General features: G+C 49.0%; 1 protein-coding gene across 1 annotated transcript in view; it reads left to right on the top strand.

The window, feature by feature from the left end:
- LOC137439185 (putative voltage-dependent N-type calcium channel subunit alpha-1B) overlaps positions 1-22,745 on the top strand; it is an 856,614-nt gene that overhangs the window by 171,395 nt on the left and 662,474 nt on the right. The window contains exons 9-10 of the mRNA XM_078766934.1: positions 16,900-16,956; positions 17,226-17,318. Of these exons, the coding sequence (XP_078623060.1) occupies positions 16,900-16,956; positions 17,226-17,318 (150 nt within the window). The remainder of the gene's footprint in view (positions 1-16,899; positions 16,957-17,225; positions 17,319-22,745) is intronic.

Genomic DNA, 22,745 nt, shown 5'->3' with positions numbered 1-22,745 from the left:
ATTTCACCCATTGTGAGAGATTTGTTAGGATTGAAAGACATATTCCAAGCATTTCACCCATTGTGAGAGATTTGTTAGGATTGAAAGACATATTCCAAGCATTTCACCCATTGTGAGAGATTTGGTAGGATTGAAAGACATATTCCAAGCATTTCACCAGAGTGAGAGATTTGTTAGGATTGAAAGATATATTCCAAGCATTTCACCCATTGTGAGAGATTTGTTAGGATTGAAAGACATATTCCAAGCATTTCACCCATTGTGAGAGATTTGTTAGGATTGAAAGACATATTCCAAGCATTTCACCCATTGTGAGAGATTTGTTAGGATTGAAAGACATATTCCAAGCATTTCACCCATTGTGAGAGATTTGTTAGGATTGAAAGACATATTCCAAGCATTTCACCAGAGTGAGAGATTTGTTAGGATTGCAAGACATATTCCAAGCATTTCACCCATTGTGAGAGATTTGTTAGGATTGAAAGACATATTCCAAGCATTTCACCCATTGTGAGAGATTTGGTAGGATTGAAAGACATATTCCAAGCATTTCACCCATTGTGAGAGATTTGTTAGGATTGAAAGACATATTCCAAGCATTTCACCCATTGTGAGAGATTTGTTAGGATTGAAAGACATATTCCAAGCATTTCACCCATTGTGAGAGATTTGTTAGGATTGAAAGACATATTCCAAGCATTTCACCCATTGTGAGAGATTTGTTAGGATTGAAAGACATATTCCAAGCATTTCACCCATTGTGAGAGATTTGTTAGGCTTGAAAGACATATTCCAAGCATTTCACCCATTGTGAGAGATTTGGTAGGATTGAAAGACATATTCCAAGCATTTCACCAGAGTGAGAGATTTGTTAGGATTGAAAGACATATTCCAAGCATTTCACCCATTGTGAGAGATTTGTTAGGATTGAAAGACATATTCCAAGCATTTCACCAGAGTGAGAGATTTGTTAGGATTGAAAGACATATTCCAAGCATTTCACCCATTGTGAGAGATTTGTTAGGATTGAAAGACATATTCCAAGCATTTCACCCATTGTGAGAGATTTGTTAGGATTGAAAGACATATTCCAAGCATTTCACCCATTGTGAGAGATTTGTTAGGATTGAAAGACATATTCCAAGCATTTCACCCATTGTGAGAGATTTGTTAGGCTTGAAAGACATATTCCAAGCATTTCACCCATTGTGAGAGATTTGTTAGGATTGAAAGACATATTCCAAGCATTTCACCAGAGTGAGAGATTTGTTAGGATTGAAAGACATATTCCAAGCATTTCACCCATTGTGAGAGATTTGTTAGGATTGAAAGACATATTCCAAGCATTTCACCAGAGTGAGAGATTTGTTAGGATTGAAAGACATATTCCAAGCATTTCACCAGAGTGAGAGATTTGTTAGGATTGAAAGACATATTCCAAGCATTTCACCCATTGTGAGAGATTTGTTAGGATTGAAAGATATATTCCAAGCATTTCACCCATTGTGAGAGATTTGTTAGGATTGAAAGACATATTCCAAGCATTTGACCAGAGTGAGAGATTTGTTAGGATTGAAAGACATATTCCAAGCATTTCACCAGAGTGAGAGATTTGTTGGGATTGAAAGACATATTCCAAGCATTTCACCCATTGTGAGAGATTTGTTAGGATTGAAAGACATATTCCAAGCATTTCACCAGAGTGAGATTTATTAGGATTGAAAGACATATTCCAAGCATTTGACCAGAGTGAGAGATTTGTTGGGATTGAAAGACATATTCCAAGCATTTCACCCATTGTGAGAGATTTGTTAGGATTGAAAGACATATTCCAAGCATTTCACCCATTGTGAGAGATTTGTTAGGATTGAAAGACATATTCCAAGCATTTCACCCATTGTGAGAGATTTGTTAGGATTGAAAGACATATTCCAAGCATTTCACCCATTGTGAGAGATTTGGTAGGATTGAAAGACATATTCCAAGCATTTCACCCATTGTGAGAGATTTGTTAGGATTGAAAGACATATTCCAAGCATTTCACCCATTGTGAGAGATTTGTTAGGATTGAAAGACATATTCCAAGCATTTCACCCATTGTGAGAGATTTGGTAGGATTGAAAGACATATTCCAAGCATTTCACCCATTGTGAGAGATTTGTTAGGATTGAAAGACATATTCCAAGCATTTCACCCATTGTGAGAGATTTGGTAGGATTGAAAGACATATTCCAAGCATTTCACCCATTGTGAGAGATTTGTTAGGATTGAAAGACATATTCCAAGCATTTCACCCATTGTGAGAGATTTGGTAGGATTGAAAGACATATTCCAAGCATTTCACCCATTGTGAGAGATTTGTTAGGATTGAAAGATATATTCCAAGCATTTGACCAGAGTGAGAGATTTGTTAGGATTGAAAGACATATTCCAAGCATTTCACCCATTGTGAGAGATTTGTTAGGATTGAAAGACATATTCCAAGCATTTCACCCATTGTGAGAGATTTGTTAGGATTGAAAGACATATTCCAAGCATTTCACCCATTGTGAGAGATTTGTTAGGATTGAAAGACATATTCCAAGCATTTCACCCATTGTGAGAGATTTGGTAGGATTGAAAGACATATTCCAAGCATTTCACCAGAGTGAGAGATTTGTTAGGATTGAAAGACATATTCCAAGCATTTCACCCATTGTGAGAGATTTGTTAGGATTGAAAGACATATTCCAAGCATTTCACCCATTGTGAGAGATTTGGTAGGATTGAAAGACATATTCCAAGCATTTCACCCATTGTGAGAGATTTGTTAGGATTGAAAGACATATTCCAAGCATTTCACCCATTGTGAGAGATTTGTTAGGATTGAAAGACATATTCCAAGCATTTCACCCATTGTGAGAGATTTGTTAGGATTGAAAGACATATTCCAAGCATTTGACCAGAGTGAGAGATTTGTTGGGATTGAAAGACATATTCCAAGCATTTCACCCATTGTGAGAGATTTGTTAGGATTGAAAGACATATTCCAAGCATTTGACCAGAGTGAGAGATTTGTTGGGATTGAAAGACATATTCCAAGCATTTCACCCATTGTGAGAGATTTGTTAGGATTGAAAGACATATTCCAAGCATTTCACCCATTGTGAGAGATTTGTTAGGATTGAAAGACATATTCCAAGCATTTCACCCATTGTGAGAGATTTGTTAGGATTGAAAGACATATTCCAAGCATTTCACCCATTGTGAGAGATTTGGTAGGATTGAAAGACATATTCCAAGCATTTCACCCATTGTGAGAGATTTGTTAGGATTGAAAGACATATTCCAAGCATTTCACCCATTGTGAGAGATTTGTTAGGATTGAAAGACATATTCCAAGCATTTCACCCATTGTGAGAGATTTGGTAGGATTGAAAGACATATTCCAAGCATTTCACCCATTGTGAGAGATTTGTTAGGATTGAAAGACATATTCCAAGCATTTCACCCATTGTGAGAGATTTGGTAGGATTGAAAGACATATTCCAAGCATTTCACCCATTGTGAGAGATTTGTTAGGATTGAAAGACATATTCCAAGCATTTCACCCATTGTGAGAGATTTGTTAGGATTGAAAGATATATTCCAAGCATTTGACCAGAGTGAGAGATTTGTTAGGATTGAAAGACATATTCCAAGCATTTCACCCATTGTGAGAGATTTGTTAGGATTGAAAGACATATTCCAAGCATTTCACCCATTGTGAGAGATTTGTTAGGATTGAAAGACATATTCCAAGCATTTCACCCATTGTGAGAGATTTGTTAGGATTGAAAGACATATTCCAAGCATTTCACCCATTGTGAGAGATTTGTTAGGATTGAAAGATATATTCCAAGCATTTCACCCATTGTGAGAGATTTGTTAGGATTGAAAGATATATTCCAAGCATTTCACCCATTGTGAGAGATTTGTTAGGATTGAAAGACATATTCCAAGCATTTCACCCATTGTGAGAGATTTGTTAGGATTGAAAGACATATTCCAAGCATTTCACCAGAGTGAGATTTATTAGGATTGAAAGACATATTCCAAGCATTTGACCAGAGTGAGAGATTTGTTGGGATTGAAAGATATATTCCAAGCATTTCACCCATTGTGAGAGATTTGTTAGGATTGAAAGATATATTCCAAGCATTTGACCAGAGTGAGAGATTTGTTAGGATTGAAAGACATATTCCAAGCATTTCACCCATTGTGAGAGATTTGTTAGGATTGAAAGACATATTCCAAGCATTTCACCCATTGTGAGAGATTTGTTAGGATTGAAAGACATATTCCAAGCATTTCACCCATTGTGAGAGATTTGGTAGGATTGAAAGACATATTCCAAGCATTTCACCCTTTGTGAGAGATTTGTTAGGATTGAAAGATATATTCCAAGCATTTGACCAGAGTGAGAGATTTGTTAGGATTGAAAGACATATTCCAAGCATTTCACCCATTGTGAGAGATTTGTTAGGATTGAAAGACATATTCCAAGCATTTCACCCATTGTGAGAGATTTGGTAGGATTGAAAGACATATTCCAAGCATTTCACCAGAGTGAGAGATTTGTTAGGATTGAAAGACATATTCCAAGCATTTCACCCATTGTGAGAGATTTGTTAGGATTGAAAGACATATTCCAAGCATTTCACCCATTGTGAGAGATTTGGTAGGATTGAAAGACATATTCCAAGCATTTCACCCATTGTGAGAGATTTGTTAGGATTGAAAGACATATTCCAAGCATTTGACCAGAGTGAGAGATTTGTTAGGATTGAAAGACATATTCCAAGCATTTGACCAGCTTGTAATTTTTTCAAGGTCTAAAGCGAAGGAAGAGGTTGCATTGTGCTTGTCTGAAGGATGAGGGATGTCACAGCAGAGGGTGGAGTCATCGGTAAATACAGTCTCTTCAGAAAGTGTTCACACCCCTGGACTTTTTCACATTTTATTGTGTTACAGCCTGAATTTCAAATGGATTGAATTGAGATTTTCTGGCACTGATCTACTCATAATGTGCCATAATGTCAACGTGGAATTTCTTTTTCAATTTTTACAAAATAATTGAAAACAAGAAAGAGGTCGTGCAGAGCACGATACTTGCAAAATCCACCCCCTCCCAAAAAAAACAAGTCGCCATGGATATATCAAATTGTCCCTTTCATTAAGATTTAAATTGATGATTGATGATTTTATAAGTTTTACCTTGAGTTGACCTTTGACCTTTTGACCTCAAAAATTGTTGGTTTCCCAATGTAGTGACTCAATATGCAAATGCTGTTCAACTTTCAAGTCAATCAGCTGAAAGATGTCAATTTTATAAATTTGACCTGAAGATGACCTTTGACCTCAAAATCAATAGGCTTTTCCTTATGACCAACTCTACCATCTGGTGAAGTTTCATGATGATGAGTTTAAATTTGTGACTTGTTGTAGCGATGTAGGTGATTGACAGACAGACAAACAATCAAACAGACAGACAGACAGACAGACAGACAGAATAACACACAAGACCAACCAAGACCAAATCTTTGATTTTGCAAGTATTGAAATACAGAATTATCTAATTTACATAAGTATTCAACCCACTGAGTCAATACTTCATAGAAGTGCCTTTGGCAGCGATTGCAGGTTTGAGTCTTCTTGGGTATGTCTATCAGCTTTGCACATCTGGATTTGGGGAGTTTCTCCCATTCTTCCTTGCAGATTTGCTCAAACTCTGTCAAGTTGGATGGGGTGCGTCGGTGAACAGCAATCTTCAAGTCTTTCCACAGATTCTCAATGGGATTCAAGCCTGGACTTTGGCTGGGCTACTTGAGGACTTTCATGTTCTTGTTCTGAAGCCATTCCAGTGTTGCTTTGACTGTATGCTTGGAATCATTGTCCTGTTGGAACATAAATCTTCCCCACAGTTTCAAGTCTTTTGTACTCTGAAGCAGGTTCTCCTCAAGGATTTTTGCCTGTATTTAGCTCCATTCATAGCTCCCTCTATCCTTACAAGTCTCCCAATCCCTGCCGCTGAAAAGCATCCCCATAGCATGATGCTGCCATCACCAAGCTTCACGGTGGGGATGGTGTTAGATGGGTGATGAGCTGTGCTCGGTTCTTGCCCGATGGAGAGCTTTGCATTCAGGCCAAAGAGTTAAATTTTCATCTCATCAGACCAAAGAATATTTTCTCTCATGTTCTCAGAGTCTTTCACCGTGTCTTTTTATAAACTCCAGGCGTGCCGTCATGTGCCTTTTTCTCAGGAGTCGCTTCCGTCTGGCCACTCTCCCATAAATCCTAGATTTGTGAAATGCTGCAGAGACCGTGGTCCTTCCGGCAGGTTCTCCCATCTCAGCCAAGGAACTCTGTAGTTCTGTCAGAATGGTCATTGGGTTCTTCGTCACATCCCTGACCAAGGTCCTTCTTGCCCGGTTGTCAGTTGTCAGTTGTCAGTTGTCAGTTCTTGTCAGTTTGGTCAGACGGCCAGCTTTCGGAAGAGTCTGGATAGTTCCATATTATTTCCAGTTCCTCAATGTGCTTTTCAGAACTTTCAACACTCTTAGAAATTGTTATATACCCTTCCCAAGATGTGTGCCTCCTCACAATTCTCTCTCGGAGTTCTACGGACAGTTCTTTGGATTTCATGGTGGAGTTTCTGCTTTGACATCCGCTGTCAACTGTGGGAGCTTATATAGAAAGGTGTGTTTGTTTCTAAATAATGTCCATTCAATCGAATTGGCCACAGGTGGACTCCAATCAAGTTGTAGAGACATGTCAAGGATGATCAAAGGAAATTGGATGCACCTGAGCTCAATTTGGAGTGTCATAGCAAAAGGGTTGAATACTTATTGACTCAAGACATTTCAGCTTTTCATTTTTAATTTATTTGTGAAGATTTCTGAAAAAGAATTCCACTGACATTATGGGGTATTATGTGTAGATTAGTGACACAAATGTGAATAATGTATTTAGTGATTAGTGATTTAGTGATTCGTGACCACTGACACAAATGTGTAGATTAGTGACAAAAAAATCTCAACTTAATCTATTTTAAATTCAGGCTGAAACAGAACAAAAAGTGAAAAAGCCAAGAGATGTGAATACTTTCTGAAGGCGGTGTAGATAAGGGGATTTTCCGAAGAGTCAGAGAGATTAAGAGCAGCAATAGGACAGGCCAAGAACACTGTCTTGGGACACTCCAGCCTTGATAGGGGAAGGAGATGGGAGCCACACATTGGCTACAAGAGTGGAAGAAGCCAGTAAGCCATGGGTGGAGTTGGCCTTGGATGCCATAGGCAGCGAGTTTGGAGAGGAGGGCAGTGTGCCAGACTGTATCAAAAGTTTGCTGTTTGTCTCGAGCATGGGTCTTCAAAAGGTGAGCCATGATCTATATCTGGACCGCCGAGCCAATACTGCCTAATCTCCCGTCAATTGATTTAATTGTACATAGTCAAGCTTGTGGAAGAGCGAGAACACAGAACAGATGTTGAACAGGGTCTTAGTCTGGGTACCTCTCGGTTCGAGCTCCGCATTGACAAGATCAGAGTTGAGTAAAAGAGACTGCACTGCTCACGTTCACCACAATACCCTTGCCGTTCATAATTTGCCTTGCTCTAATTATAATACGGTATTTTGGTAAACTATTTGTTTTATTTGTTCCCATTAATGAAGGTTGGTGCATCATCATGTCGTATAGGCCAGATGGTGTGGCGACTCTAGGGTACTGTTGTCTCAGTTTTATTCATTTGTTGCTGTAATACTCATGCTTAATGACCATAATTTCCTGAGAGAAGAATGTTAGCCAGAATATGGAGTATATACATCAACTTTTATGCAAGAGCATTTTTAAAGGGTGGTGTCCACAGAATGTACCTTTTATTTTGTTATATTCGAATGGATAGAATGGTATTCTGGCGAGTCGACCGACAACAAGACGTCTGTATTGGCTGTGTGAGTGACACTTGGCCAGAAGCTAGCGAGGCTTATCGAGTGAAATCAATATTGCTGTAATTTGTGTTGATAGTGATAATTGGTTAAAGATATCAAAGTTTTAGAGCTTGAACTGTTTGATTGTATTGTATTTTTTTCACAAGGTTTCCCCTGCCCTTAGCATATCCCAGGAGTCACCATGTTGAACCCCGTCCCAGACCAGCTCCAGGTGTCACCATGTTGAACCCCGTCCCAGACCAGCACCAGGAGTCACCATGTTGAACCCCGTCCCAGACCAGCACCAGGAGTCACTATGTTGAAGGCCGTCCCAGACCAGCACCAGGTGTCACCATGTTGAACCCCGTCCCAGACCAGCACCAGGTGTCAACATGTTGAACCCCGTCCCAGACCAGCACCAGGAGTCACCATGTTGAACCCCGTCCCAGACCAGCACCAGGAGTCACCATGTTGAACCCCGTCCCAGACCAGCACCAGGAGTCACCATGTTGAACCCCGTCCCAGACCAGCACCAGGTGTCACCATGTTGAACCCCGTCCCAGACCAGCACCAGGTGTCACCATGTTGAACCCCATCCCAGACCAGCAGTCCATGTGTGACATGCTCCAACAACTGACGGACATCCTTCATGCGTCTCCAGCAGTGAAGTTGTCAAACCCAGAGCCCCGGGTGAGCTGTCTTTGACAGTGGCTTGACGCCTTCTCAACTTAGTCGAGCCATTCATTACAAGTTGGATGGTAGGGCCAATTCTCAGGCTGTCTTTGACCATCTTGCTGGAACAGCCAAAGAAGAGGTGCTATGCAGGGATGCCAGTGTCAGGCTGGTGGAAGTGTTGAAGTCATTCTTCGTCCCTATGTAGTCCATTCCCTCCCTTAGTGTTAGTGTTGCATTTCACAACCGTATTCAATTGGAAGTCGAGTCCCTTGCCGACTTCAGTCACCGGCTGATGAGGGTGTTTGCTCCTATAGAGAATGAAGCACAGTCATTGTCAGAGAATGATGCATTAAGGCACTTGAAAGATGGCATGCTCAAGGAACAGTTTGTAAGAAGAGTGAGGGGGCAGTGGGAGCTCTGGCGTATAGAGATGTCAATGGGCAGGAGGACTTTCCTGGAAATGTGAGAGGAGGTTCTAATATTCTTCAGAGACGAAGAGTGAAAGACGAATATTCATATCAATTAGGTTTTGACAGATAGACCTGAAGTAATGCAGGTTTCGGCACAGCCAGCAAGCGAGATGAAGGAGATCAAAGAGGGACTCTTCCTTCACAAAGGGGTTTTCCAGGCTCTGTGATCGTCACCAAAATATAATCGACGTCAGTGCAGTGCAGAGGTGTAATATATCGTGAATGGAAACCACCTACCTGCTACCACTGTGGTAAGAAGGGCCACATAAAGAAGGACTGCAAACTGGAGGTTAATTGCCATCGCCATAAGGAGCGGGACCTCGTCCGTAAAGATTGACCACAGAGAAGGTACCAAGAGGTACCTCCTGCAGGAGTTCCCCAGCCAGTTGCTGCCAACACTCCCCAAGCAGACGTTTGCATGGTAGATGTTCCAACGCAGTTATCTCATCAGGAAAGGATGTAACTACTGACTAGGCTCATCACCAAGAGACCTACTTTAACAGTGAAGATAGGTGGAGTAGACCTGGGCTGCATCCTGGATACTGGAGCGGAGACTTCAGTCATCCTGTCGTCTGTGTACCATAGTAAACTGAAAGGGCAGCTTGGTCAGTTGAGCATGGCCCCCGGAGTGTTCTTGAATGCGACACGTGTGGGAGGGATACAACAACAACATGCATTTTAAGGCCATTTTCCCTGCTAGAGCGGGGGTTAGCCTTGCGGTCCCCATGACAATCTTCTCCATTTTGCCCTATTTTCTGCATCTCTCCTTGTTAACCCCCTTGCCCGCATTTCTTCTTCCACAATCTTTAGTCAAGTCCTTCTCGGTCTTCCCCGTATTTCTACATTCATTCTACATTCATTCTACGTCTACAGTCCTTCCTTCTTCATTCATTTCCATCACTCTTCTCAACCAGTCACTTTCATCCTTCCTCAACACATGACCAAACCGTCTCAACCTGTTTCTCTTCACAGCATCCATCACAGGCTCTATTCCCCTCATCTTTCGCAATTCATCATTTGTCTTCCTCTCTCTCAACGATACTCCGCACATCCACCGAACCATTCGCATTTCCACCCTTTCCAGCCTTCGTTGCTGCTCTACGTTCATGACCCATGTCTCACTCCCATAAATCATAACACTTCTCACACATGCAGCATACACCTTTCCCTTCAGCTTCAACGACACTCCCCTCCTCGTTAACACGCCACTCAGTTCCCGAAACTTCTCCCATGCACATCTCACTTCAGCAACCGTTGCCGAGTCTGATCCACCTTCTCTATTCAGCATGTCTCCTGGGTAGCAAAATGTTTTCACACCTTCCAGCTTCACGCCGTCTCCAAGATCCAACTCAACATTTCCTCCATCTGCAGCTCCCTCTGTGCACACCTTACACTTGAATGTAGCTGCCACACTGGTTAATGACCCTCTCAGACCACTACATTTTTGATGAACCCACTCAGCGCGTGCACATTGTACATTGAATGGAGTTCACTCCGACACCCTTCCTGCACACAGCACACGGCCACTTCCAAGTTCTTTCCACCTCACCACATGCTTTACCACTTGCCATCACCTTCGTCTTTCCGATATTCACCTTCAGACCTTTTGTCTCCATACATTCCTTCCACTTGTTCATCTTTTCCTTCAGTCCATCCATACTTTCCACAATCAACACCAGATCATCTGCATACAAAAACTCCCACGGTAAACCCTCCTTTACGTTCCGAGCCAGCACCTCCATCACAGCTACAAATAGTCGTGGACTTAGTACCGACCCCTGATGCACTCCCACCTTCACGTCAAACTCATCACTGTTCCCATCCTTCGTGGTTACAACTGTGCGCGCTCTCTCGTACATTGCCATCACTACTCTGATCAACCATACCTCCACTCCTAACTTCCTCAATGCCCATGTCACTACTTCGCGTGGAACCCTATCGAATGCTTTCTCCAGATCAAGAAACCCAAGAAACAACTTCTTCCTCTTCTCCATGTACTTCTCCTGCAACTGCCTTACAATAAAATTCACCGTCCTTGCAATTAAAAAAAGTCAAACCAGCAATGATGAGCTGAAATTTGTCCTTGGTCACATGTGACGTGAGGTCCTATTTCCTTCCGAGGTGTGTGGAGTGAATACTATTCCTGTTCGTACTGAAGGAGAGAAAGTTCTACCACCAATCCACCATTCACAGTTGGGAGGATCGTTGGCCACTGCGACTCAGTTGTGCATTTTCTGGATGACAACAGTGAAGAGCTGATGCAGCAGACTGTGCTTCCAACTGCATTTTCGAGTGTAAAGGCTTATTTAGGATACCAGCAAATTAAGGACGGTGCTCTTAAACTGTTATTCGCTAACCACACTGAGATGGATGTGCGAAGTGGAGCAGGCACTCCAGTAGCCGAGGCTCTCATGTTTATGAGGAGACCAGAATCTCTTCTGGAGTAGGGAGATGATCACCTCATCGTTTCAGTCCGTGAAGTGCTTATTGAAAAGGATGAGGGACCACAAGCTGTACATCCTCAGTTATCTGAAGTTGAAGTCGAGGGATTTGTGCCTCATGAAGCTTCTTCACTCCCACCAGGGGTCATCCTTGAAGGTCTGCCTTCTGAAGAGAAGGAAGTTGTGATCAAGTCGCTGGCCAAGCATGAAAGGGTCTTCTCTAAAGTGGGTTTTGACTTGGGAGATTGTCATATCATCATCCCCCATGAGGTGGTATGTTTCAGGCTATAAGCAGTGGCCAGATCAGAAGATAGAAGGTATGATGTACACACCCATACTGAGCCACTTGCTGTTGGACACCAGGTATTACCTGCAGGAGGACGACTCAAACTGTAGGATAAATTTGATCATACTCCACACGTCGTCGTGAGTAAGAATGAGGAAGACGATGTGTTTGAAATATGCCCTTCCTCGGGTGGTATGCCAAAGCGGGTCAACCGTAGATTGATTATCGCTGACCCACGAACTGAATTGGATGATGCGAGATCAGATGTGGAAGAGGATTTTCCTGACGTGGAGCTGGGGGAAAGCTCTACCGAGGAGTTTGAGTCGGAGGTCAAGTATCGACACCTGGTACCGGGAGGGAGGGACGATAGAGGCGAAACAGACTTCTGTCATGACGGCTGCATCATTGAGACGGTCCACCAGATGTACGAAAGACATTCATCCAAACCCTGCAATGCTTCCTCAAACTGTGCTGATGTGGTGGCCCAGTTGAAAACAGAAAGTATTTGGAAAAAATGCGGCAGTGTTTTGTAGTGAGGAATACCATTAATTATGGGATAATCCAATCAAAAACTAGGTAGACTGATCTTAGAAAAATATTTGCCTCTGTACAATTGATTGGGTGTTGTGTGTGTGTGTGTATATATATATATATATAAGTACTTTTGCGACTCCATATTGTGAGTGGAGAAAGCACCAGTAAAGTGCCCCATACAGCCCTTGCTGCACCTTATCGGGAGCAATTAGTGCTGCCTGACACCCAGAACATTATCTCTATCTTTCCACAAAGCACAATATGGGAGTCATCTTGGATGCGGTCGAGAGTAATGAATTATAACATACAATAAGTGCTCCAACCTATGACCACCATCCACCACCAAACCACCACGAGTCGCCACCAAAACAGGCGGGTAAGACGTCCGAAAGTGAAGACTAAAAATAGGAAACATTTACTGAGGGATCTCGTTGTAAGCTTGAGGATAGAAGTAGGAGGTGACGTCACTGCCGAGGGGGGGGGGGGGGAGAGATGAGGAGGAGATAGCAGTGGGAAAGAGTGGGTGAGTGGGTGGGCGACCGACCGAGGCCTGACAGTGAGTGGGTGAGTGAGTGGGTGAGTGGGTGAGCGACCGACTGAGGCCTGAAAGAGAGTGTGTGAGTGGGTGAGCGACTGATCGAGGTCTGACAGTGAGTGGGTGAGTGGGTGAGCGACCGCCTGAGGCTTGAGAGTGTGTGAGTGGGTGAGCGACTGATCGAGGTCTGACAGTGAGTGTGTGAGTGGGTGAGCGACCGACTGAGGCTTGAAAGAGAGTGTGTGAGTGGGTGAGCGACCGAGTGAGGCTTGAAAGAGAGTGTGTGAGTGGGTGAGCGACCGACCGAGGCCTGACAGAGTGTGTGAGTGGGTGAGCGACCAACCGAGGCCTGACAGTGTGTGTGAGTGGGTGAGCGACCGACTGAGGCCTGAAAGAGAGTGTGTGAGTGGGTGAGCGACTGATCGAGGTCTGACAGTGAGTGGGTGAGTGGGTGAGCGACCGCCTGAGGCTTGAGAGTGTGTGAGTGGGTGAGCGACTGATCGAGGTCTGACAGTGAGTGTGTGAGTGGGTGAGCGACCGACTGAGGCTTGAAAGAGAGTGTGTGAGTGGGTGAGCGACCGAGTGAGGCTTGAAAGAGAGTGTGTGAGTGGGTGAGCGACCGACCGAGGCCTGACAGTGTGTGTGAGTGGGTGAGCGACCGACCGAGGCCTGAAAGAATGTGTGAGTGGCTGAGCGACCGACCGAGGCCTGACAGAGTGTGTGTGAGTGACCGAGTGAGGCTTGAAAGAGAGTGTGTGAGTGGGTGAGCGACCGACCGAGGCCTGACAGTGTGTGAGTGGCTGAGCGACCGACCGAGGCCTGACAGTGAGTGTGAGTGGGTGAGCGACCAACCGAGGCCTGACAGTGTGTGTGAGTGGGTGAGCGACCGACCGAGGCCTGAAAGAGTGTGTGAGTGGCTGAGCGACCGACCGAGGCCTGACAGAGAGTGTGTGAGTGGGTGAGCGACCGACCGAGGCCTGACAGAGAGTGTGTGAGTGGGTGAGCGACCGACCGAGGCCTGACAGTGAGTGTGTGAGTGGGTGAGCAACCGACCGAGGCCTGACAGAGTGTGTGAGTGGGTGAGCGACCGATCGAGGCCTGACAGAGAGTGTGTGAGTGGGTGAGCGACCGAGGCCTGACAGAGAGTGTGTGAGTGGGTGAGCGACCGAGGCCTGACAGAGAGTGTGTGAGTGGGTGAGCGACCGACCGAGGCCTGACAGTGAGTGTGTGAGTGGGTGAGCAACCGACCGAGGCCTGACAGAGAGTGTGAGTGGGTGAGCGACCGAGGCCTGACAGAGAGTGTGTGAGTGGGTGAGCGACCGAGGCCTGACAGAGAGTGTGTGAGTGGGTGAGCGACCAAGGCCTGACAGAGAGTGTGTGAGTAGGTGAGCGACCGAGGCCTGACAGAGAGTGTGTGAGTGGGTGAGCGACCGATCGAGGCCTGACAGAGTGTGTGAGTGGGTGAGCGACCGAGGCCTGACAGAGAGTGTGTGAGTGTGTGAGCGGGTGAGCGACCGAGGCCTGACAGAGAGTGTGTGAGTGTGTGAGCGGGTGAGCGACCGAGGCCTGACAGAGAGTGTGTGAGTGGGTGAGCGACCGACCGAGGCCTGACAGTGAGTGTGTGAGTGGGTGAGCAACCGACCGAGGCCTGACAGAGAGTGTGAGTGGGTGAGCGACCGAGGCCTGACAGAGAGTGTGTGAGTGGGTGAGCGACCGAGGCCTGACAGAGAGTGTGTGAGTGGGTGAGCGACCAAGGCCTGACAGAGAGTGTGTGAGTGGGTGAGCGACCGAGGCCTGACAGAGAGTGTGTGAGTGGGTGAGCGACCGATCGAGGCCTGACAGAGTGTGTGAGTGGGTGAGCGACCGAGGCCTGACAGAGAGTGTGTGAGTGGGTGAGCGACCGAGGCCTGACAGAGTGTGTGTGAGTGTGTGAGCGGGTGAGCGACCGAGGCCTGACAGAGAGTGTGTGAGTGTGTGAGCGGGTGAGCGACCGAGGCCTGACAGAGAGTGTGTGAGCGGGTGAGCGACCGAGGCCTGACACTGACAGAGAGTGTGTGAAGGGCACTCTGGTGGATGAGGCAGTCATTCTCTCGGGTGCGCTTTTGGAGGACGGGACCAGTTGGTCATGAGAGGGTCGGGCCTGCTCTGGGCCTATCAAGGATGGTGCTTCCCATACTTACTGGGACATCACATTGACGACGCTGTGAAGGCGATAACTTTTCTGAGATCGACTTCAGGGTTCTTTTTCCATTCATTTGTTTGGTCTAAAATGTTTGAATAAAATCCTTGGAGCTAATACCTGAGATGAGGCCTACTTCATTGTTGTCAACCCGAGCACCCCACGACAGAAACACACAGAATATATACCTTGACTGTACCTTGTACATCTATGATGTCAGAGATACATTGTGCCAGTGTTCGGAGGATCCAGGGTTCGATTCCTATCTGGAAACGACACATCGCTTACTGACGAAATAGCTGAATTGGTCTTCTTCGTCCGGATGGCGGCGGGGTGGCATCATTCGCTGAGGGCACAGCTGTCCCATTGATACAACGTCCTCTGCTGGTTAGGGAAGGAATTTGTCAGGTTGTTCATGGTGCCGGCGATAGCTTGCCTGCTCTCCGTGAAGGACACCATGGGATCTCTTATGTCCACCTACAAGTGATGGCAGATGGGACACCCGTATAACGTCCGTCCGAGGGCGGGATACACGTTGATGAATCACCTTGCCTTTGAAACATCGGGATGCCCGTTTATGGCCGGGTCGGGATTCGAACCCAGGCTAGGCAGCTCAGAGATGGGTGTGTGTATCTTGATGGTGCTGATGTTGCTTGGTGATGGTGCTGATGTTGCTTGGTGATGGTGCTGATGTTGCTTGGTGCTTGGTGATGGTGCTGATGTTGCTTGGTGCTTGGTGATGGTGCTGATGTTGCTTGGTGATGGTGCTGATGTTGCTTGGTGATGGTGCTGATGGTGCTGATGTTGCTTGGTGATGGTGCTGATGTTGCCCTGTGAGCCCGCTGACTGGGTGATGGTGCTGATGTTGCTTGGTGCTTGGGGATGGTGCTGATGTTGCTTGGTGATGGTGCTGATGTTGCTTGGTGCTTGGGGATGGTGCTGATGTTGCTTGGTGATGGTGCTGATGTTGCTTGGTGCTTGGTGATGGTGCTGATGTTGCTTGGTGATGGTGCTGATGTTGCTTGGTGCTTGGGGATGGTGCTGATGTTGCTTGGTGATGGTGCTGATGTTGCTTGGTGATTGTGATGGTGCTGATGTTGCCCTGTGAGCCCGCTGACTGGGTGATGGTGCTGATGTTGCTTGGTGATGGTGCTGATGTTGCTTGGTGATGGTGCTGATGTTGCTTGGTGCTTGGTGATGGTGCTGATGTTGCTTGGTGCTTGGTGATGGTGCTGATGTTGCCCTGTGAGCCCGCTGACTGGGTGATGGTGCTGATGTTGCTTGGTGATGGTGCTGATGTTGCTTGGTGATGGTGCTGATGTTGCTTGGTGCTTGGTGATGGTGCTGATGTTGCTTGGTGCTTGGGGATGGTGCTGATGTTGCCCTGTGAGCCCGCTGACTGGGTGATGGTGCTGATGTTGCTTGGTGCTTGGGGATGGTGCTGATGTTGCTTGGGGATGGTGCTGATGTTGCTTGGTGATGGTGCTGATGTTGCTTGGTGCTTGGTGATGGTGCTGATGTTGCTTGGTGCTTGGGGATGGTTCTGATGTTGCCCTGTGAGCCCGCTGACTGGGTGATGGTGCTGATGTTGCTTGGTGCTTGGGGATGGTGCTGATGTTGCTTGGGGATGGTGCTGATGTTGCTTGGTGATGGTGCTGATGTTGCCCTGTGAGCCCGCTGACTGGGTGATAAAGGAATAATTTTGCTTTATCTCTATGAATTGGCGATTACTTGTTTGTTTTCGTAAAAAGAGTGAAGTAGAAAATAAGATATGCAAATAATTAGTAATGTGTAACCTTGTTTGATTAAAACGTCTTCTGTTGTTTCAATTCTAGAAGAGGTAATGCTGGCAGAGGAAGATCGAAATGCTGAAGACAGGTCGGCTTTCAACGGTAACGTCTCTTTTGACTTGGCATTCCCATGCACAGGTTCACCCCATTTCACATTACCTGACTTTGCTTCATCATAGCATCCACTAGGATACAGGAAGCTGATGTGTAAGAACTACGTTCATACGAGCGCATTCATCTCGCACGTGAATGTTGGTCTCATGACACATTGTATTTTGAAATGGTGGCGACTGCTGGTGGTGGTCTTCGGACCTGCAGACCCGAGACGAGCTTCCCCAGGGTAAGAGCTTCTTTTTCTTTTCTCTTCGAAGTGCTCCGGAGGGCCACACTGAAGAAGAGCCGCACGGATCTCATTCAGGCTGAGGAGGGCTTCGTGGAGAAGTTCACAGACATCAACTCAGCAGGTTTGAAACATCATTTGTGCAGACGCAAGTTTTATGAGGCTATGTACTTAATACTAATAACAACTGGATGGTATTCATAGAATACTTACCCTGCACGGTCAATTTGGTGCGAGCCAACTCTTCTATTTTTGAACATTTTTTTTCTTGATCCAATATGGCTGCCAGATCACGTGAGCGATGACATCATAAATTTATATTCTCTAATATAATTGTTGCATAGATCATGCTCGATAAATTTCAAACTGATCAGACGAAGCGTTGTCCCTGTCGAATTATGACGTTATAATTATGGTACCAATGACGTCATCATGAACAACACCTATTCCTCATATGGAGTTATTTACAATGAGCCATGTTTCAATTTTTTCCATAGAGTGGTTTTGGAGATATAGAGGTGCAACGTTTTTCGGTTTTTCCAAGATGGCACCTGTAACGCATGACCTATGACGTCATGATTATCATTAAAATATTCTAAAGGTGGAGGCGCTGCTATGGTGAAAATTTCGTGTCCATCAGAGCAACAGTTGCTGAAATGTTTTTAAATAATCATCGAATGGATGTGTTGTATTTGTCAAATGATGACGTCATAATGAAGGCACCGATGACATCATAATTAACATATCTTATTCCCCATTGGGAGTAGTTGACAATGAGCCATGTCTCAATTTTTTCCATGAAGTGGTTTCAGAGATATAGAGGTGCGACCTTTTTCCAAGATGGCGCCTGTACCACGTGACCTATGACGTCATAATAATCACTAAAATATTCTACACGAGGAGGCCCTCCTATGGTGAAAATTTAATGTCAATCGGACCAACTGTTGCCGAGAAAATGAATTTTTAAAATGCAGACATGTACGGCACACAGCACACGTACGTACGGCACAGAGCACACGTACGTACGTGACTGAATGCTTAACCCCGCTTTTCGCTTCGTGAGCGCAGGGTAATGAAGGGAATAGACCCACAAAAATCATACGGAATAAAAATAAAAACCAGAACTGCCACTTTATAACTGCTGGCAGTGATGACCGGGTACCAAGACGTCCCGCTTTGATCCGGCCCCCACGTTTATACAGCACGCGTTTCATCGGACACGTGACACATGACGTCCTCTTTAAAAAACTGGATTCGGAATTGGATTTAAAAAATTCAATTCAAAGGAATTTAAAAAAAAATTAGATTCAAAATAAAATTAAACAAGACCAAAAGTCAAACAGCGGCCTAGCCAGGCTTGTTAGTTTAGTTAAAGAGGATAGTGTGGCAGACACGATGGCTCGCTGGCGCAGTGACATAATTCCGCGCACCAGTGGGTGTCGGCCACGCCCCGGGTGAGGCGTGGCCTCCAGATATACATGCGGGCTCGCAGCCCCAAGCAAATCAGTGCTGACGAGTGAGCAACCAATAAAGAGCTCGAGTTAACCCAAAGCGTTGTGGCCTACCTTTGTTTAACGTGTGTGCCCAGCACCACACTGGTGACCTCCGACTGGTTCAGCCGTTGCTGTTCCCCGAACGCGCCATGGCCATCAACGCTGTCGCGATCAAGCTCCCGGAGTTCTGGGAGGCGCAGGCCGACACCTGGTTTCTACAGGCCGAGGCCCAATTCCAGCTCCGGGGCGTCACGGCAGACGACACGAGGTACTTTTACGTGGTCGCTGCCCTTGGATCCGGCACGGCCGCCCGAGTCGTGTCCTTCCTCCGGCACCCGCCGGACGAGAGCAAGTACGCGGCGCTCAAGCGGCTTCTCCTCGACACGTTTGGCCTCACAGAGGCCGACCGCGCTGACCGACTTTTGGACCTTCCCGTCCTCGGCGACACACGACCGTCCGCCCGCATGGATTACATGCTGTCCCTGCTCGGCGACGGCCACGCGGATTTCCTTTTCCGTGCTCTCTTCCTCCGCCAGCTACCTGTACAGGTGCGGCTCGCGCTAGCCGGTTCGACCATTACGGAACCGCGCGCCCTGGCCAGGGAGGCGGACAAGTTTTTCGCAGCCCACGACGCATGGCCGGCATATAGCACGGCCGTCGTGGGTCCCGGCGCCGCACACGGCGCGAGTGGTTCGGATCGCCACGTGGCATGGCGTTCGGATCCTCCCGAAAACGGCGCAGGTTTGGCGGATCCGCGTGTGCGTTCGGATCCTCCCGAACACGGCGCAGGTTGGGCGGATCCGCGCGTGGCCGCCGCCACGCCCCGCCCACCACCGTCGCCACGACCGGCACGACAACCACCACCGGGCCAGACCTGGTGCCACTTCCATACCAGGTTCAGCCACAAGGCCAGGTCCTGCCGCCCGCCTTGTACTTTTGGCAGGTCGGGAAACGGCCAGGCCGGCGCTCGCTTCCTGCCATGAGCGTCGGCCATACTGGCAGCCTTCTGTTCATAACAGACACCTCCTCGGGTCATCACTTCCTGTGCGACACGGGAGCGCAGGTGAGCATCCTCCCTGCCTCCACGTCCGACAAGCAAGCTGAGGGCCGGGGCCCCGCTTTGCTTGCCGCCAACGGCACGCCCATCCGCACGTTCGGGAAGCGTTGTCTCTCGCTGCGGTTCGGGGGGCAGCGCTTTCAGTGGTCGTTCGTTACCGCTAGTGTCCCCATGGGCCTACTCGGAGCGGACTTCCTCTGTGCGCATGGGCTGCTGGTGGACGTGAGGCACAGATGCCTTGTCCAAGCCGAAACCTTCAGCTCACTTGCTTGTGCGCTGAGCAGTTCGTTGAGCAGCTCCCTGGGCGGCTCACCGAGCGGTTCGCCAAGCGGCTTGCCGAGCGGTTCGGTCCCGGCGAGGTTGGTCTGCACGCTTCCGGCAGCGGACGAGTTCACCCGCCTCCTCGCCAGTTTCCCGGCCCTCACGCGGCCCACCTTCTCGGCGGTGGGCGTCAAGCACGGGGCGGAGCATCACATCCCCACCGTCGGGCCACCGGTCTACGCCGGGGCGCGCCGCCTCGACCCCGCGAAGCTCGCCATGGCGCAGGAGGAGTTCGCCACGCTGGAGCGACTGGGCATCGTCCGGCGCTCCAACAGCGCATGGGCATCGCCGCTGCACATTGTGCCCAAGCCCGGCGGTGGGTGGCGGCCATGCGGAGACTACCGCCGCCTCAACGATGCTACCACCCCCGACCGCTACCCGGTCCCTCACATCCAGGACTTTTCCGCCCGGTTGGCGAAAATGTCCCTCTTCTCCAAGGTGGACCTCATCCGCGGATACTACCAGGGCCCCGTCAGGCCGGAGGACATACCGAAGACGGCCGTCATCACACCATTCGGCCTCTTCGAGTTTCTGCGGATGCCCTTCGGGTTGAAGAATGCGGCCCAGGCGTTCCAGCGGCTTATGGACAGCATCTTGCGTGACTTGGACTTCGCGTACGTCTACCTGGACGACATCCTCGTCGCAAGCATGTCCCATGAGGAGCACCTCCGCCATCTCCGCACGCTCTTCGAACGCCTGGGCCGGCATGGCCTGATCATCAACCCCACCAAGTGCCGGTTCGGCGTCACCGAAATCGACTTTTTGGAGCACCGCGTCACCAGGCACGGGGCCATCCCCTTACCGGCCAAGGTGGAGGCGGTCAGGGGTTTTTCGCGCCCCTGCACGATCAAGGGGCTCCAGGAGTTCCTGGGCATGGTGCACTTTTATCACCGTTTCCTGCCCCGCATCGCCCAGCTCCTGCGCCCCCTGCACGAGGCCCTCCGGGGGAAGCCGGGCAAAGGCGACGTGGCATGGACTGAGCCGATGGACACGTCGTTCGCGGGCGCGAAGCTCGCCTTGGCTAACGCCACCATGCTCCCGCACCCGGCGCCCGATGCACCGATCGCCCTCACCACCGACGCGTCGGATTACGCGGTGGGCGCAGTGCACGAGCAATGGGTGCAGGGAGCTTGGCAGCCGCTGGCGTTTTTTAGCCGGCAGCTCCGCCCGCATGAACGACGGTACAGTACCTTCGACCGCGAGCTGCTCGGGCTCCACCTGGCGGTCCGGCACTTTCGCCATCTGCTCGAGGGCCGCCCGTTCGCGGCCTTCGTCGACCACAAGCCCCTGGTCTTCGCGATGGCCAAGGTCGCCAAGCCGTGGTCGTCCCGGCAGCAGCGTCACCTCTCGGCCGTGTCCGAGTACACGACGGACATCCGGCATGTCGCGGGGAAGGACAACCCAGTGGCGGATTGCCTTTCCCGGTCCGTCGCCCACGCGGTCCACCTCGGGATCGACTGTGCCCGGATGGCGGCGGACCAGTCCGCCGACCCCGCCATCCAGGCTTTTCGGACCGCCGTCACTGGCCTCCGCGTCACCGAGGTACCGTTCGACGGCGCGGGCGCGGCCCTCTTGTGCGACGTCTCCCTTGGCCGGCCTCGCCCCATCGTGCCCGCTGGCTGGCAGCGCCGGGTTTTTGACGCCATCCACGGCCTGTCCCACCCGGGCACGAAGGCCTCCCAAAAGCTGGTCGCTGACAAGTTCGTCTGGCATGGCCTCCGGAAGGCCGTCCGCGATTGGGCCAGGACGTGCCTCGCGTGCCAGCGCGCGAAGGTTCACCGCCACACCCGGGCCCCGTTGGCCCCGTTTACCGTGCCCAAACGTAGGTTCGACCACGTTCACGTGGACTTGGTGGGACCTCTGCCCCCCTCGCGGGGTTTCACCCACGTCCTCACCATGGTGGACCGCACAAACCGGTGGCCGGAGGCCGTGCCTCTGGCAGCAACGACGGCAGCGGACGTCGCGCAGGCGTTCATTGCCACTTGGGTTGCCCGGTTCGGTGCCCCCTCGGACATCTCGTCCGACCGCGGCCCCCAGTTCACCTCGGAGCTCTGGGGGGCGGTAGCGCGGGGGCTCGGCGTCCAGCTGCACCGCACCACGGCCTACCATCCCCAGGCCAACGGCCTGTGCGAGCACTTCCATCACGCCATGAAGGCCGCGCTCCTGGCCAGCCTCCGCGACGGCGGCTGGGTCGACAGGCTCCCTTGGGTCCTGCTGGGCCTCAGGACGGCGCCCAAGGATCGAACCGCTCAGCAAGCCGCTTGGCGAGCCGCTCAGGGAGCTGCCCAACGAACTGCTCAGCGTGCAAGCAAGCGAGCTGAACGTTTCGGCCTGGACGAGGTGTCTGTTCTTCATGTCCACCAACAGCCCATTTGCACATAGGAAATCCGCACCGAGCAATGCCATGGGCATGCTGGCGGTTACGAACGTCCATTGAAAGCGTTGCCCTCCGAACCGCAGGGAGAGGCAGCGCTTCCCGAATGTGCGTATGGGTGTACCGTTGGCTGCAAGCAACGCGGGGCCCCGGCCCACGGTTCGCTTGTCGGACGTGGAGGCGGGGATAATGCTCACCTGTGCGCCTGTGTCGCAGAGGAAGTGACGCCCAGACAAGGTGTCCATGACAAAAAGGAGGCTGCCGGAATGGCCGACGCTCAGGGCCGCTACCGAGCGCCGGCTTGGT

Source organism: Myxine glutinosa, chromosome 13 (genome assembly GCF_964187855.1).
Source record: "Myxine glutinosa chromosome 13, kmMyxGlut1.1, whole genome shotgun sequence".
NCBI lineage: Eukaryota > Metazoa > Chordata > Myxini > Myxiniformes > Myxinidae > Myxine > Myxine glutinosa.
The sequence above is the reverse complement of the archived record's forward strand: the minus strand, read 5'-3'. Positions and strand labels throughout refer to the sequence as shown.